At 41.9% G+C, this 12,268-nt stretch overlaps 2 protein-coding genes across 3 annotated transcripts in view; both read left to right on the forward strand.

Annotated features, from left to right (window-relative positions):
• The window catches only part of ago1 (argonaute RISC component 1), a 17,426-nt gene extending 9,489 nt beyond the window's left edge, over window positions 1–7,937 (forward strand). The window contains exons 7-19 of the mRNA XM_034875202.1: window positions 371–458; window positions 1,405–1,552; window positions 1,746–1,865; window positions 2,012–2,134; window positions 2,343–2,476; window positions 2,758–2,942; window positions 3,088–3,247; window positions 3,786–3,876; window positions 6,002–6,196; window positions 6,366–6,500; window positions 6,606–6,707; window positions 6,896–7,095; window positions 7,439–7,937. Coding sequence (XP_034731093.1) covers window positions 371–458; window positions 1,405–1,552; window positions 1,746–1,865; window positions 2,012–2,134; window positions 2,343–2,476; window positions 2,758–2,942; window positions 3,088–3,247; window positions 3,786–3,876; window positions 6,002–6,196; window positions 6,366–6,500; window positions 6,606–6,707; window positions 6,896–7,095; window positions 7,439–7,547 — 1,790 coding nt within the window. The 3' untranslated portion in view covers window positions 7,548–7,937. The remainder of the gene's footprint in view (window positions 1–370; window positions 459–1,404; window positions 1,553–1,745; window positions 1,866–2,011; window positions 2,135–2,342; window positions 2,477–2,757; window positions 2,943–3,087; window positions 3,248–3,785; window positions 3,877–6,001; window positions 6,197–6,365; window positions 6,501–6,605; window positions 6,708–6,895; window positions 7,096–7,438) is intronic.
• Window positions 7,938–10,458: 2,521 nt separating this feature from the next.
• Window positions 10,459–12,268, forward strand: part of LOC117946812 (protein argonaute-3) — a 33,694-nt gene continuing 31,884 nt past the window's right edge. For both annotated transcript variants that reach the window (XM_034875200.1, XM_034875201.1), the window contains exon 1: window positions 10,459–11,270. In XM_034875200.1, coding sequence (XP_034731091.1) covers window positions 11,252–11,270 — 19 coding nt within the window. In that variant the 5' untranslated portion in view covers window positions 10,459–11,251. The remainder of the gene's footprint in view (window positions 11,271–12,268) is intronic.

The following is a 12,268-nucleotide window of genomic DNA, read 5'->3' on the forward strand; positions in this document are numbered from 1 at the left end:
AGACTGTTATTAAAAGAAGAGGGGATGCCACACAGTGGTAAAAATGGCCTTGTCCCAACTTTTTTGAGATGTGTTGATCCGATGAAATTTAGAATCAACTTATTTTTCGCTTAAAATTATGCATTTTCTCAGTTTAAACATTTGATATGTCATCTATGTTGTATTCTAAATAAAATATTGAAATTTGAAACTTCCACATCATTGCATTCTGTTTTTATTCACAATTTGTACAGTGTCCCAACTTTTTTGGAATCGGGTTTGTATTTCACAAGAAGCTTTTGTGATTAGTCTAGTTATAACTATAATGTCGGTCTTTCTGTGTCTGTTTGTGTTAATTCTTGTTAACATCACTTCTTGTTGGCATTGCCAGGCCTGAAGGTAGAGGTGACCCACTGTGGCCAAATGAAGAGGAAGTATCGTGTATGCAATGTCACCCGGCGACCTGCCAGCCACCAGACGTAAGTACGCAGACCGTAATGAATTACGATATGAAATACACCCAGTCATTATCTGTATACATTATTAAGATATCCACAAAGTTCCCTCTAAGGATTTGAATAATCTGCTTAGATGTGAATAACCAGTTTGCCAGAGAGATCCTATTATAGCTTGTTTTGCCTGGCTCCACACACTCGCTGAGTGTTTTATAGGTATTTATTTCTGTCACTCTTGTTTACTCTTTGTCACTTATTAGCCCTTTCAAGCACCTCTCTTTCTGTCTCTCGTTTTCTGACTTTTTTTGGCACTTTCTTTGCACCTGGAACTCTCCAAGAGGAGCTATATTAATCTCCAGCTCTTGCCAGTACTGGCAACGTTCCTGATTTCCTCAAACAGGTTCTCAATCTCCCGGGAAGTTTCTGCAGTGGAAATCCCCCATTTGGAAATGTTAGCAAAGGTTCCTCATTTATGAACTTAACAAAAGTATCTAGGGGGTGGGGGAAAAATCAGCTACAGCATAGTAAGTTGGAAAAAAGGCTATAAATTGCAATATATTGCAGAATATGTTTAAAATAATATCTATCTATCCCAAATTATTTAATTTTTTAAGTTGTTTGACAGATTGTAACTTGAAAGAGAATGTGTCAGAATGAAAAAGAGAAAGTAACAGCTGCTGCATCAACCTGTTAACCCTAAGCCTATTGGTCAAACTGAGTAAGCATCTTTAACATGTTAGCATTTTAACATCAACTTGGAGGAATCAGCTAATCGGTAGCTGCTGGCCAGTGATTCCTTGCGATGACAGAGTGAAATTTGTTGGTACAAAGTCACTGATTGCGCCACACACTCATGATCATGTTGGGTTACATCCTCTCAAATATATTTTGCAACTCATTACAGCAAAGGCATCTTATTCATCTTAGTATCAGATCCTACAGTTATTCACTTTTTTGTTGTTTCCACCAGGTTTCCCCTCCAGCTCGAAAGTGGGCAGACAGTAGAATGTACAGTGGCCCAGTACTTCAAGCAGAAGTACAACCTGCAGCTAAAATACCCCCACCTACCTTGCCTACAGGTGGGGCAAGAGCAGAAGCACACCTACCTGCCTCTGGAGGTGAGGAAGGGTTCAAGGATGATTTTAGCTGTGATACAATATCTTAGTTTATCATTTCAAGACTAATAAAGTGTGTTTTATATATAATAACACCATGTGCACTGACTTGCACACAATTTTAAGCTCCATCCAGGATTAGTGTGTGTGAATGACCAATGTTACCCCCTAATGACTCTAGATTTATTTGTCACAGGTGTGTAACATTGTAGCAGGTCAACGATGCATCAAGAAGCTGACAGATAATCAGACCTCCACTATGATCAAAGCCACAGCTCGCTCCGCTCCCGACAGGCAGGAGGAGATCAGCAGGCTGGTGAGTTGTAGAGACAACGAGAGGGTGGAGGCCGCACAGCTGACGTAACGACTTATATATAGTAGTATATGAGTGTCTGACTCAGTCGTTTAAAGTGTAAGACACAGAGGCCGTGAGATATGATGAATATCTTTTACTCTTCACAGATGAAGAATGCTAACTTCAACCTAGACCCGTACATCCAGGAGTTTGGGATCAAGGTGAAAGACGACATGGCTGAGGTGACGGGCAGAGTGCTTCCACCCCCCATCCTGCAGTATGGAGGACGGGTAATACACGGGTCATTTATTATTTAAAAACACATTGAGCTTTGATTGGAGAGTCTGAATGAACACTCCAAACAAAAATCACACACACACACACACACACACACACACACACACACACACACACACACACACACACACACATATATATAATTTTGTGCAGGATGTGCCCTGATTTAAACTTTCTCCCCTCTGGTCCTCTCCTCCACAGAACCGTGCCATAGCAACCCCCAACCAGGGAGTGTGGGACATGAGGGGGAAACAGTTTTATAATGGCATCGAGATCAAAGTGTGGGCAATTGCTTGCTTTGCCCCCCAGAAACAATGCAGGGAAGAGGTGCTCAAGTAAGTACTAATGAGTGGTAACAGAGGAAATACATATTTTTTTCGGGAAGAATGAAATCCTCTCCCCCGTAACACTCTTTCGCGATCTTGATTAAGCTGCTAGCAAGATAATTTTCTTTTTCATCTGCAACGCCATATTCAGCCTACATTTAGTATCTCCCTGATTCATTTCTTTATGATATTATGAATAATATGTCCTAATGAGCAGGGATACATTGCCTCAGCAATACACATGCCTTAGCTTGCTGAATTTTGTCTCAACTAATCTGGCTTTCTTTCAGGAACTTCACAGACCAGCTGCGTAAAATCTCTAAGGATGCTGGGATGCCCATCCAGGGCCAGCCATGCTTCTGTAAATACGCCCAGGGAGCTGACAGCGTGGAGCCCATGTTCAGACACCTGAAGAACACCTACTCCGGACTGCAGCTCATCATTGTCATCCTGCCAGGAAAAACCCCTGTCTATGGTTGGCTATTTTTCTTTTTCTTCTTAGATATACACTCAGTTTGGCATCATCAAGAGACATCAAGACAGATGCAAGACAAAATGATACCTCAGTTCTTTGTCATCTTGGTGTTCTTCATGTTCCATTTCTTAACTATCCCCTTTAGCCGAAGTAAAGCGTGTGGGAGACACCCTCTTGGGCATGGCGACGCAGTGTGTCCAGGTGAAGAACGTGGTGAAGACGTCCCCTCAGACCCTGTCCAACCTCTGCCTCAAGATCAACGTGAAGCTGGGAGGCATCAACAACATCCTGGTGCCTCACCAACGGTGAGCTTTTGCTTGGCCTGCTTTTGAATTTAGTTTTACGTTCATGGCAGGAGGACAACACTAAGAATTTTAATAATACTGTAACATATACTGTATATACAGGTGTTTGACCCTGTGTAACCTTTTCATATAAGACTACTGCCACAGGTCAATGCTGTCTATATAAGACCTTGGACTCCATCTTTCCACATATGTCACTGTTAAACCCTATCATTAAAAATATCGTATTTATTTGATTCATATTATAATTTTTCATTTATTAAATTTTTTACTTTTGGGATCTTTTGGCTTTCAGTCAGTTTGAAGTGGCTCCTTCAATATTATCACCTAATATCCAGGTTTTGTATTATTTATTTGGTCTCAAATGCAACAATTTACATTGTTTGAAGCCCACGAAGTCTTGCTAGATGACATATTGTATATTGACCCATCACAGTAGTTCAGCCTGTGTTGATAATACAACTCTTTTAAAAGCAACCCCACACTGCCTTTATGAGCAAGTGTGAATTTGCATGTCCTCGTCCGTTTGCACTCTCAGGTCAGCAGTGTTTCAGCAGCCGGTTATCTTCCTGGGAGCAGATGTCACACACCCCCCTGCTGGAGATGGCAAGAAGCCCTCCATTACTGCTGTAAGTCTCAGAAATAACGCCTGTATTAAACAACACTAGGTGAACTTGAACACAATCTTAGGAAAAGGAAGGGAAGTCAGGCCACTTGTCAAGTCTGAGCGTTCAGGTTAAGCTCCGCTGTGGCAAACACTGGAGTGCTGTGTTTTCACTTACTCTTTTGTACAGCACTTTGTGATTTTTTTATCTGAGAAAAGCGCTTTATAAATAAACTTTACTTACTTACTTACTCTAGTAACTTGTTAAGGGCATTTTTCATGTTATTAAGAGACTATGACTTGATTCATCAAAACAAAGTCTAGATTATTTATAATTGAAATACGTGTTTGTTGCAACAATATATTGTGTAGTTGTTGTCTGTGTTCTGTGTTGTTCTCTGTAGAACAAACAGGTTTGTCATTACCCATAGGTTTCTGAAGACTAATTTTAAAGGCTGGGTTTGCTGTTTATTGCTATATTTGTCAGTTAGTGAAGCAATTGTTTGAACATACTTCTCGTTATGGTTTAGTATTCACTCTAAAACTTCCACAAAGGCACACATTAGAGGAAGAGAAAACAGTTTTTGACACCCTAATTTATTATCGGGGAAACACATTGACTTTTCTTTGAAATACAGTCGAGGGGGCAGCGCGAGTCCCCTGAAGAGCCATCAAAAGGGAAACAGCAGTCTGAAGCACTTGGCTGCCACTTGTTATAAATTTCAAAGTCAAGTTAATTTATTTATTTCACAGAATTGATATGCATGAATGTCAGGCAGGTTCTGTCCACTGCTGCGGTTTGGGTTGGACACAGCAGCCCTTCGTCAGCTCTGAAATACAGATGGCGTAAAGTGGGTCAAAACTATATCTGGAGAATAGTTTTCTTGTCATTTTTTTTGTAAAGCCATAAAACATCATCTAAAAGTATATACTGTAGTTATATCAAGTGAAAAAAACATCTAAATAATGGCCACAGTGTAGTGTGGCATCCAGATGCTGTGTTGGCAGGGTCCCTCCTTTTCATAGGCAAATCAAAAAAAGCAACCAGCTCATGTAAATAATGCAAATGCTATCAAGATGTCACGGAAAAGCAAACCCATGGTTGTGGTTGCTTGGTGACAGTGGCACTGGGTGACCATGGTGCACAGCAATGCTGGTTAAAGAAGAAACCCACAGCCACAGTATGTTTAAGGCAGAAGAGCTTTACCACCTTATTCATCTTAAACACAGACACTGTAGAGCAAATGTCATTATTTAGCTCATATGTGAGTGTTTTATTATTAATTTGACTGTTATGGTAACATGAATGCACAATAGAAATGGGGAAATATATATACATTTTTTCCCACTGTTGGATAGATGAGATGAATTTAGTACCGTGAGCTCTGGTAGTGGTGGCATTTGTAATTCATTTTCTCATTTTAATAAAAACACATCATTAGTTACCGCCCCAATTTATAGCTTTAATAAGTACTGTGTGCTCTCCGGCAGGTCATAACACTTAAAAAGGGATTTAGCCTGAGGGACTCTAAAAGTGCTTGGTTTTGTTATTTTTCTGATGCATTAAGTTACTGGCAAATGCCCTGCTTTGAAAGTCCATTTCTTGAGAAACTGCAGTCTGCAGTCAATCTGATTTTTTGTTTTGACTCGGCTAGATAATAAATGAGGCTGAACGAAGAAAAAGGAGGTAGTAAGAGAGGAGCTAGTGAGGGATTTAGGGAAACAAAGTCCATGACGTCAGCACTCTTCCGCCCTTGACCTCAGCTCAGCTGTGGTTGGGTGTGTTGTTGCCTAGAAATTATTCCAAACGTGTGAGAGGATTGGAGAGTGGACCTTTCTTGTTCCCTCGGAAATCAGAAGGAAACGGGTGAAAAAGTATGAACTTTAGATGCAGTAAAACTATTTGAGGGAAGAAAAATAAAAAGTTTATTGTTGAGCCTACCACACTTTGCAGTGGCGGCCTCTAGAGGATGTTAATATACAAACATACACATTGGGACTAATGACTGATAACAGTGGATTGAGTGGATCAGGATCTGGCCCACTAACCAGATGTTCAATGGATTATTTTGGAAATGTGTTACCAGCTGGAATCAAATCCCCACCGCTGACAGTGCCATGTAAAACTGTGTCACTCCCCTCTCTTCCAGGTGGTAGGCAGTATGGATGCTCATCCCAGCCGATACTGTGCCACAGTGCGAGTCCAGAGACCCAGGCAGGAAATCATTGAAGATTTGTCTTACATGGTGCGTGAACTGTTAATTCAGTTCTACAAGTCAACCCGGTTCAAGCCCACCAGGATCATTTTCTATAGAGATGGAGTTCCTGAGGGACAGTTGCCCCAGGTAATATGACCACATAGTAGTTGAAACTGATATGGGTTCTTTGATGGATTATCTGGATTGTCCTAAATATGTAAACGTATCTTTTCCCTTAACTTGATGTGCATCATTTTTGCATTTTCTATGAAATTAATTATATCACTGAGCTAATAAACACTTGTCTTGTGTGCAGATTCTCCACTACGAGCTCCTGGCCATCAGAGATGCGTGCATCAAGTTGGAGAAAGACTATCAGCCAGGCATCACCTACATTGTGGTGCAGAAACGCCACCACACACGCCTCTTCTGTGCTGACAAGTCTGAAAGGGTGTGCTTTTCTATTTATTAACACATTTTAAAATGTGTTTTCATTTCTTTCATAGTTACTTGTTTTCATTTGTTTAATAATTATCTTTTTTGTTGTTGTTGTTAGATTGGGAAGAGTGGGAATATTCCTGCAGGGACTACGGTGGACACCAGCATCACTCATCCCTTTGAGTTTGACTTCTACCTGTGTAGCCATGCGGGCATACAGGTAATAATAACAGAAACTGAATGTTTTAGTGCTCTGTAATTACGTTTTGACAATCCCTGAATAGATTAAAATGAGAGTGAATGCCTTTGACCCTACAATCCTACATATTGCATTAGTTTGTTTTACGTAGCCATTTTTTTGGCGTATCATGTTTCATCTCATTTTTATTGCCTTCTCTCTATCTCCAGGGCACCAGTCGGCCGTCTCATTACTACGTCTTATGGGACGACAATCGTTTCACGGCTGATGAGTTGCAGATTCTAACGTACCAGTTGTGCCACACGTATGTGCGCTGTACCCGCTCAGTCTCCATCCCTGCGCCAGCCTACTATGCTCGTCTTGTGGCCTTCCGCGCCCGCTACCATCTGGTGGACAAAGAGCATGACAGGTTAGTTGTTTACCAAAATTCTCAGGACCCACAGCAATTGGAATTGTTTTAGTTTTGTGTTTTGAAATGTTCCATAGGCCCTCTTCTCTAATCTGTTTTTAGAAGCATTTCGATATTTAAAGCATATTTAATTTATTAGAAATATACCAACAAAGTACATCAGTCTTAATACAACTGTGTCCTGCAACACTGTTGCACACATGTAAACTGACCCCACATTGGGTTTGGACCCAAAGTTTGAGAGACAGTGCTACCATGACTACCGTGATAGTATGCCAATAATCACATATGAAGTTTCGCTGATCCTTGTTCTGCAACTTGTCTCCCTGTCATCTCTCTGCAGTGGAGAGGGCAGCCATGTGTCTGGTCAGAGTAACGGTCGGGACCCCCAGGCACTGGCTAAAGCTGTTCAGATTCACCACGACACCCTGAGGACCATGTACTTCGCCTGAGCTACACCAACCATCACCACCATCAACCCTTCCCCCCTCATTTCTACCTGAGTGGGCACACAGCCCACCACCACCTCATCCCCATCCCTTATTCCCAATGACTACCCACCACACACACTCCACAGACTTGCCAGTTATTCACCCAAATCCAAGAAACATAAATCCCTTCACCTGTAAATCACAGGCAGACTCTACAGCCTCATGCACTCAAACGGTTATGAATATTATTATTTTTAATGTCATTTTGTTGTTCTTACTTTACCAGGAATATTGATCTTTTTTTATGTAGAATTTTTAAATGTGGTTATTATTGTGTACTTGTATTGTACGCTACATTCACACTCCTGTGTATGTACGTATGCAATTCAGATTGGGAAGAAAATAGGCGATTAGAAAGAAGAAGAAAAAAAAAATCACAAAAACTTTCTTAACTGCCATCACGATGCTGCCTCTTTACCCATCCGAATGCCGGATGCCAGTGTTCCAAGCCCCTTAGTATGGGGATCCTCCAGAGGGGTGGTACTGGGCACGCACACTTACATGTATCATTTTATCATGGTCATGAACTACATTCATGTTTTTAATGTTTTTGAATAATGTAATTTTTTTTAAACTGCCTTGAGGAGTCCGAGGTATGGTACATTAGCACTTAGTGTTAGCATGTAGGTGCCACCTCTCCTGCACAAGACTTTGTTAGTACATGTGAGGCTAGCCCTCTGGTCTTTATATTAGCAGAGACAGAAAAAGCAGGTGTAGCATATCGTAGATACAGGAGAGAGGTCTTGCTGCACTCTCTGTGCTGATTGTTCAGTCCCTTAGAGATTTAGCCCATAGAGGCAAGCTTAGCAAAACAATAGAGGGACCTTTTATTTTTCAGTGTATCAAATATACTTGCACCCCATGCACCTAAACCAGCATTATTAACCAGCCAAAAGTGATGCCAACCAATGAAAAAGGGGCACCTAAACAGGAAAATATTCTTTCATTTCTGTATGCATTGCTCTTTTAGGATCTACGAGGCACTTTGTTTTTACTTATTGATATATTTTACTTCAAAATGGTGACTCTTGTCTGTCCTGAGGCTTGACTTAGATTAGTTTGACGTTTTCAGACCCACACCTGCAGAGCTTTCAGAACAAATGAGTAACTAAGGCAATAGGCAAGGTCCACACTCCTCTGTAGATTTGAATGCAGGCAAATATAAAGTCTGTGATCACTTAAGTGCTGCAAAGCTGAACTCACATTCAGCAATTGAACTTGATCCGATCATTCTGCACATTCCAACATGTATCAGTAGAGATGATGCCACAGGATGCACTCTAAACTACAAACCCGCACACTTCTTTGCGTACCTGTACACACCTATCTCCATTTTTACACAAAGCTCTTCCCTCTGCAGGCATTTACAACTCATAGTCTGAATAGCAGAAGCACGCGCATATCTTCCTTCTCCGTCTCTTTCTTAGCATGTAGAGACCCACTTCTTCCGATGCACTTGTCCACTTATTTCCCTCCAAGTCAAACTATCACTTGCCATCCTTTTCATCCTCACCTTCTATCCTTGCTGTCTATTCTCACTTTTAATATCACACACCTGCAGCATCCCCTGCACCAATCCCATATCTTGTGTTAGCCAATCCCCATTGGTGCTCTGTGTGCATGGGCGGCACAGATAAGGGATTGCTACATTGGACAGGGTGGGCCACTATTGCTATTACTTAATATGCCCTGCATTTACATCTAGTCACTTTCTGGATTTATGAAAAAATGCATGTAATTATTTTTTATGACTGGATATTCTGAGCCACCTTATTTTGGTTTTCTTAGAGGTAGGGGCCTTGTGCTCGCCACTGCCTGTCAGTTGTTTTGCCTCAATTGTGTAATGGTTATAAAGACTGCTTTTTTTTCTCCTTTTGTCATTACTATTATGAATATTGTGACTAGTGTCAGAGTGTATCCTCAAGAGGGCACTGTGGAGATGGTCTCAAAAATCCACCTCAGTTGCCCTTTAAGCACCTCAAATCCTGTCTGACGGTCAGAGCCCCTTTGAGTGAAAAGGGATCAAAAGATTTATTAACGTGCATAATCAAAATGCCTTTGTACACCGTTTTACTGATCCTTCTTTGTGTCCAAGGTGATTTGTATATATACATATATATAATAATAATAACGAGTTATGTATCTTGGCTCACCAGTTGCCAGGCCTTTCACAGATGGGGCCAGTGTTTTACCCCTCATTCTTTGCTGAAAAAAAGAAAAAGAAAAAAATCAGACTGGGGGCTTTTTCAAGTACCACTAAAACCAGATGCAGTTCATCACTCACTTAAACCAATTAGCACCTTGCAAAGGGGGGGACGAAATGGCAGTCACCCTGGAAATGCATCATATGGACACCTGAGAGGCAACTCCTCTTCACACAGCCTCACTGTCTGACTAAGCAATATTGAAGCCAATGATTAAGAACAGTCCTTGTCATAGCACTTCCCAATAGATTTGAATGAAAGGACATGGAAGCATATTTTGGCTCTGTATGTGATAGTATGGAAATTCTGTTGGGGTGGGTTATTTTTTAAAGAAAATAAAATTGTTTTTTATTAATCCTGTTGTGTTTCATTTTTTAAATTTACAAAGCTAATGCTGTATTGTTTGCTTGGATTTTAGCATATCGATGGAAATTTAGTTTATTCTAGACTCAAATTTGATCAAGTCTCAACAAATAATGAAACGGAGCTTACACATTTAACATGACAGCAGAGGAGACTTGCAGTATTAAAAAAAAATGTAGCTAATAATTCATGCAGTCTGATGTATTAAAAACTGTAACTTTTATCCACTAATGTGTTCATAGTATTGTAGGAGTAGGGTACCTTTAGATGAAGGCGGAGTTGATTCTTCTGACGTCTGTTGACAGAGAGCCCACCTCTTCCTGTCGGTGTCAGAAAGGCAACTTCACCATATTTAGCTGGCTTGCCGAAGCCCCGCGGAATTGATCTGTCAACCGGACTGCAAATCTTGACACTTATCGGCAAATACTGCCCGGTGTTGACAGCTTTATTTTGGCACCGGGATACAAACTACGGAAGACGATGTCATTGGGATATGGTACTGGGGAAACGGGGCCGTGACAACGGCTGTTTTTAACCCGATAAAAGTAACATTAGACGTCTGTCAGAATTCCAACTAACGTTAACGTTATCCAACCGCCGAGCTAGCTAGTCAGCTAATTAGTGGAGCTACCCCGACGTTCGCTGTCCAGTAGACACGAATTTATGTCGTCTCTGTTTATGTACATATTTTGGTAGTAATTCATTTGGACTCAGTGACCCCGCTATGATGATATCCTGACAGTTTCTCTCTAGCGGGCTAACTTGGCTAACTAGCAGGTTTGCACTGCCATAGTGTCGCGTTGAACAGCCAGTAGCTTTCGCCGTGGCAGTGGAATCCGATTGGATACGTTGACCGTGCGCGAACGGTGGTGTGCCGACACGGGGGCGCCGAAGACCACCCGGCCGGCAAAAACGACCGTACCGAAGGGCCCCTGTTGACATTCTGCAGGGAGAGGAGCTGACAGAGAGCAGGGCACTTGGCCACTCAGCGCGGCAGAGGCGGCGCACTGCCGAAGGAGACACCGGACTGAACGGAGGAAGAGTCCCGAACGTTTGACTACTGTGATCCGGGAAGTGATCCGGACAGAGACCTCATGAATGGAAATCGGAACTACAGGTAAATTATTCCGTAATGTCTCTTTGCTAAGTTGTTGGCTATTTTACAGTAACGTCACATGTGTTCATTGAAGTTATTTATGTTTCCCTGTGATAAAAAACTACAGGATGATGGAGGATGTTTCAGCCCTGGTGAAGGTTCTAACTGTAACTAGGGTTTATGTTAGCCTCTACTGTTATTTTGCCAAAACACCACAATTGAACGAGTTAATGTCACTCGCCGTCATGCGAGACTGAAATAAGATTCTTTGAACTCGTTTTAATGACATATGACGTAAATCCTTCCCGAAAGGTACTGGGGACTTTCTGTGTCACTCACTGAGAAGTCACTGGCATCATCAGTCAAGTGTGTGGGCTTCATTAAACGGGGCCTTTCTGTGTGGAGTTTACATGCTCTCCCCGTGTGTGCGTGGGTTTTCTCTGGGTGCTCCGGTTTCCCCCCACCACTAAAAAACATGTTCCCCTCCCTCTCTGACAAGCTGATGTGTGCTGAGCGTTTGGCATCATAAGGCTTCCACGCATCATCCACGTACACAGTGGAGGTGTTAGAGAGTAGTCTCCCTCCTTAAGCGCTTTGAGTGTCTATGATAACGCGCTATACATGTAATGAATTAGTATGTCATGGTTTTTGCCGTCCTGGTGCAGAATGAGATGTGTTTAGCTTAAACCACCGTGGCCTAGTCATCTGAGAACTTGTGACGGCGGGATACAATGCCCCCAGGTCGTCACCCACTGACCCTAGACTTATCCCACAGCACCAAGAGTCTGACATTTAACCTGTTTTGCCATGTCCATGTTGTGTACATACATGACACATATGTCCCATGCCATGGTGCTTTTTTGGATGCTTTTATATAGGCCTTAGTGGTCCCCTAATACCATATCTGAAATCTCTTTCCCCAAATTCAGCCTTGGTGCAGAATCACAGCCACTAGAGCCAGTCCCACAATGAACTTTCCTTAGTATGTGCCATTTCTGTAGCTTTTTTTTTTGGGGGGG

Source organism: Etheostoma cragini, chromosome 6 (genome assembly GCF_013103735.1).
Source record: "Etheostoma cragini isolate CJK2018 chromosome 6, CSU_Ecrag_1.0, whole genome shotgun sequence".
NCBI lineage: Eukaryota > Metazoa > Chordata > Actinopteri > Perciformes > Percidae > Etheostoma > Etheostoma cragini.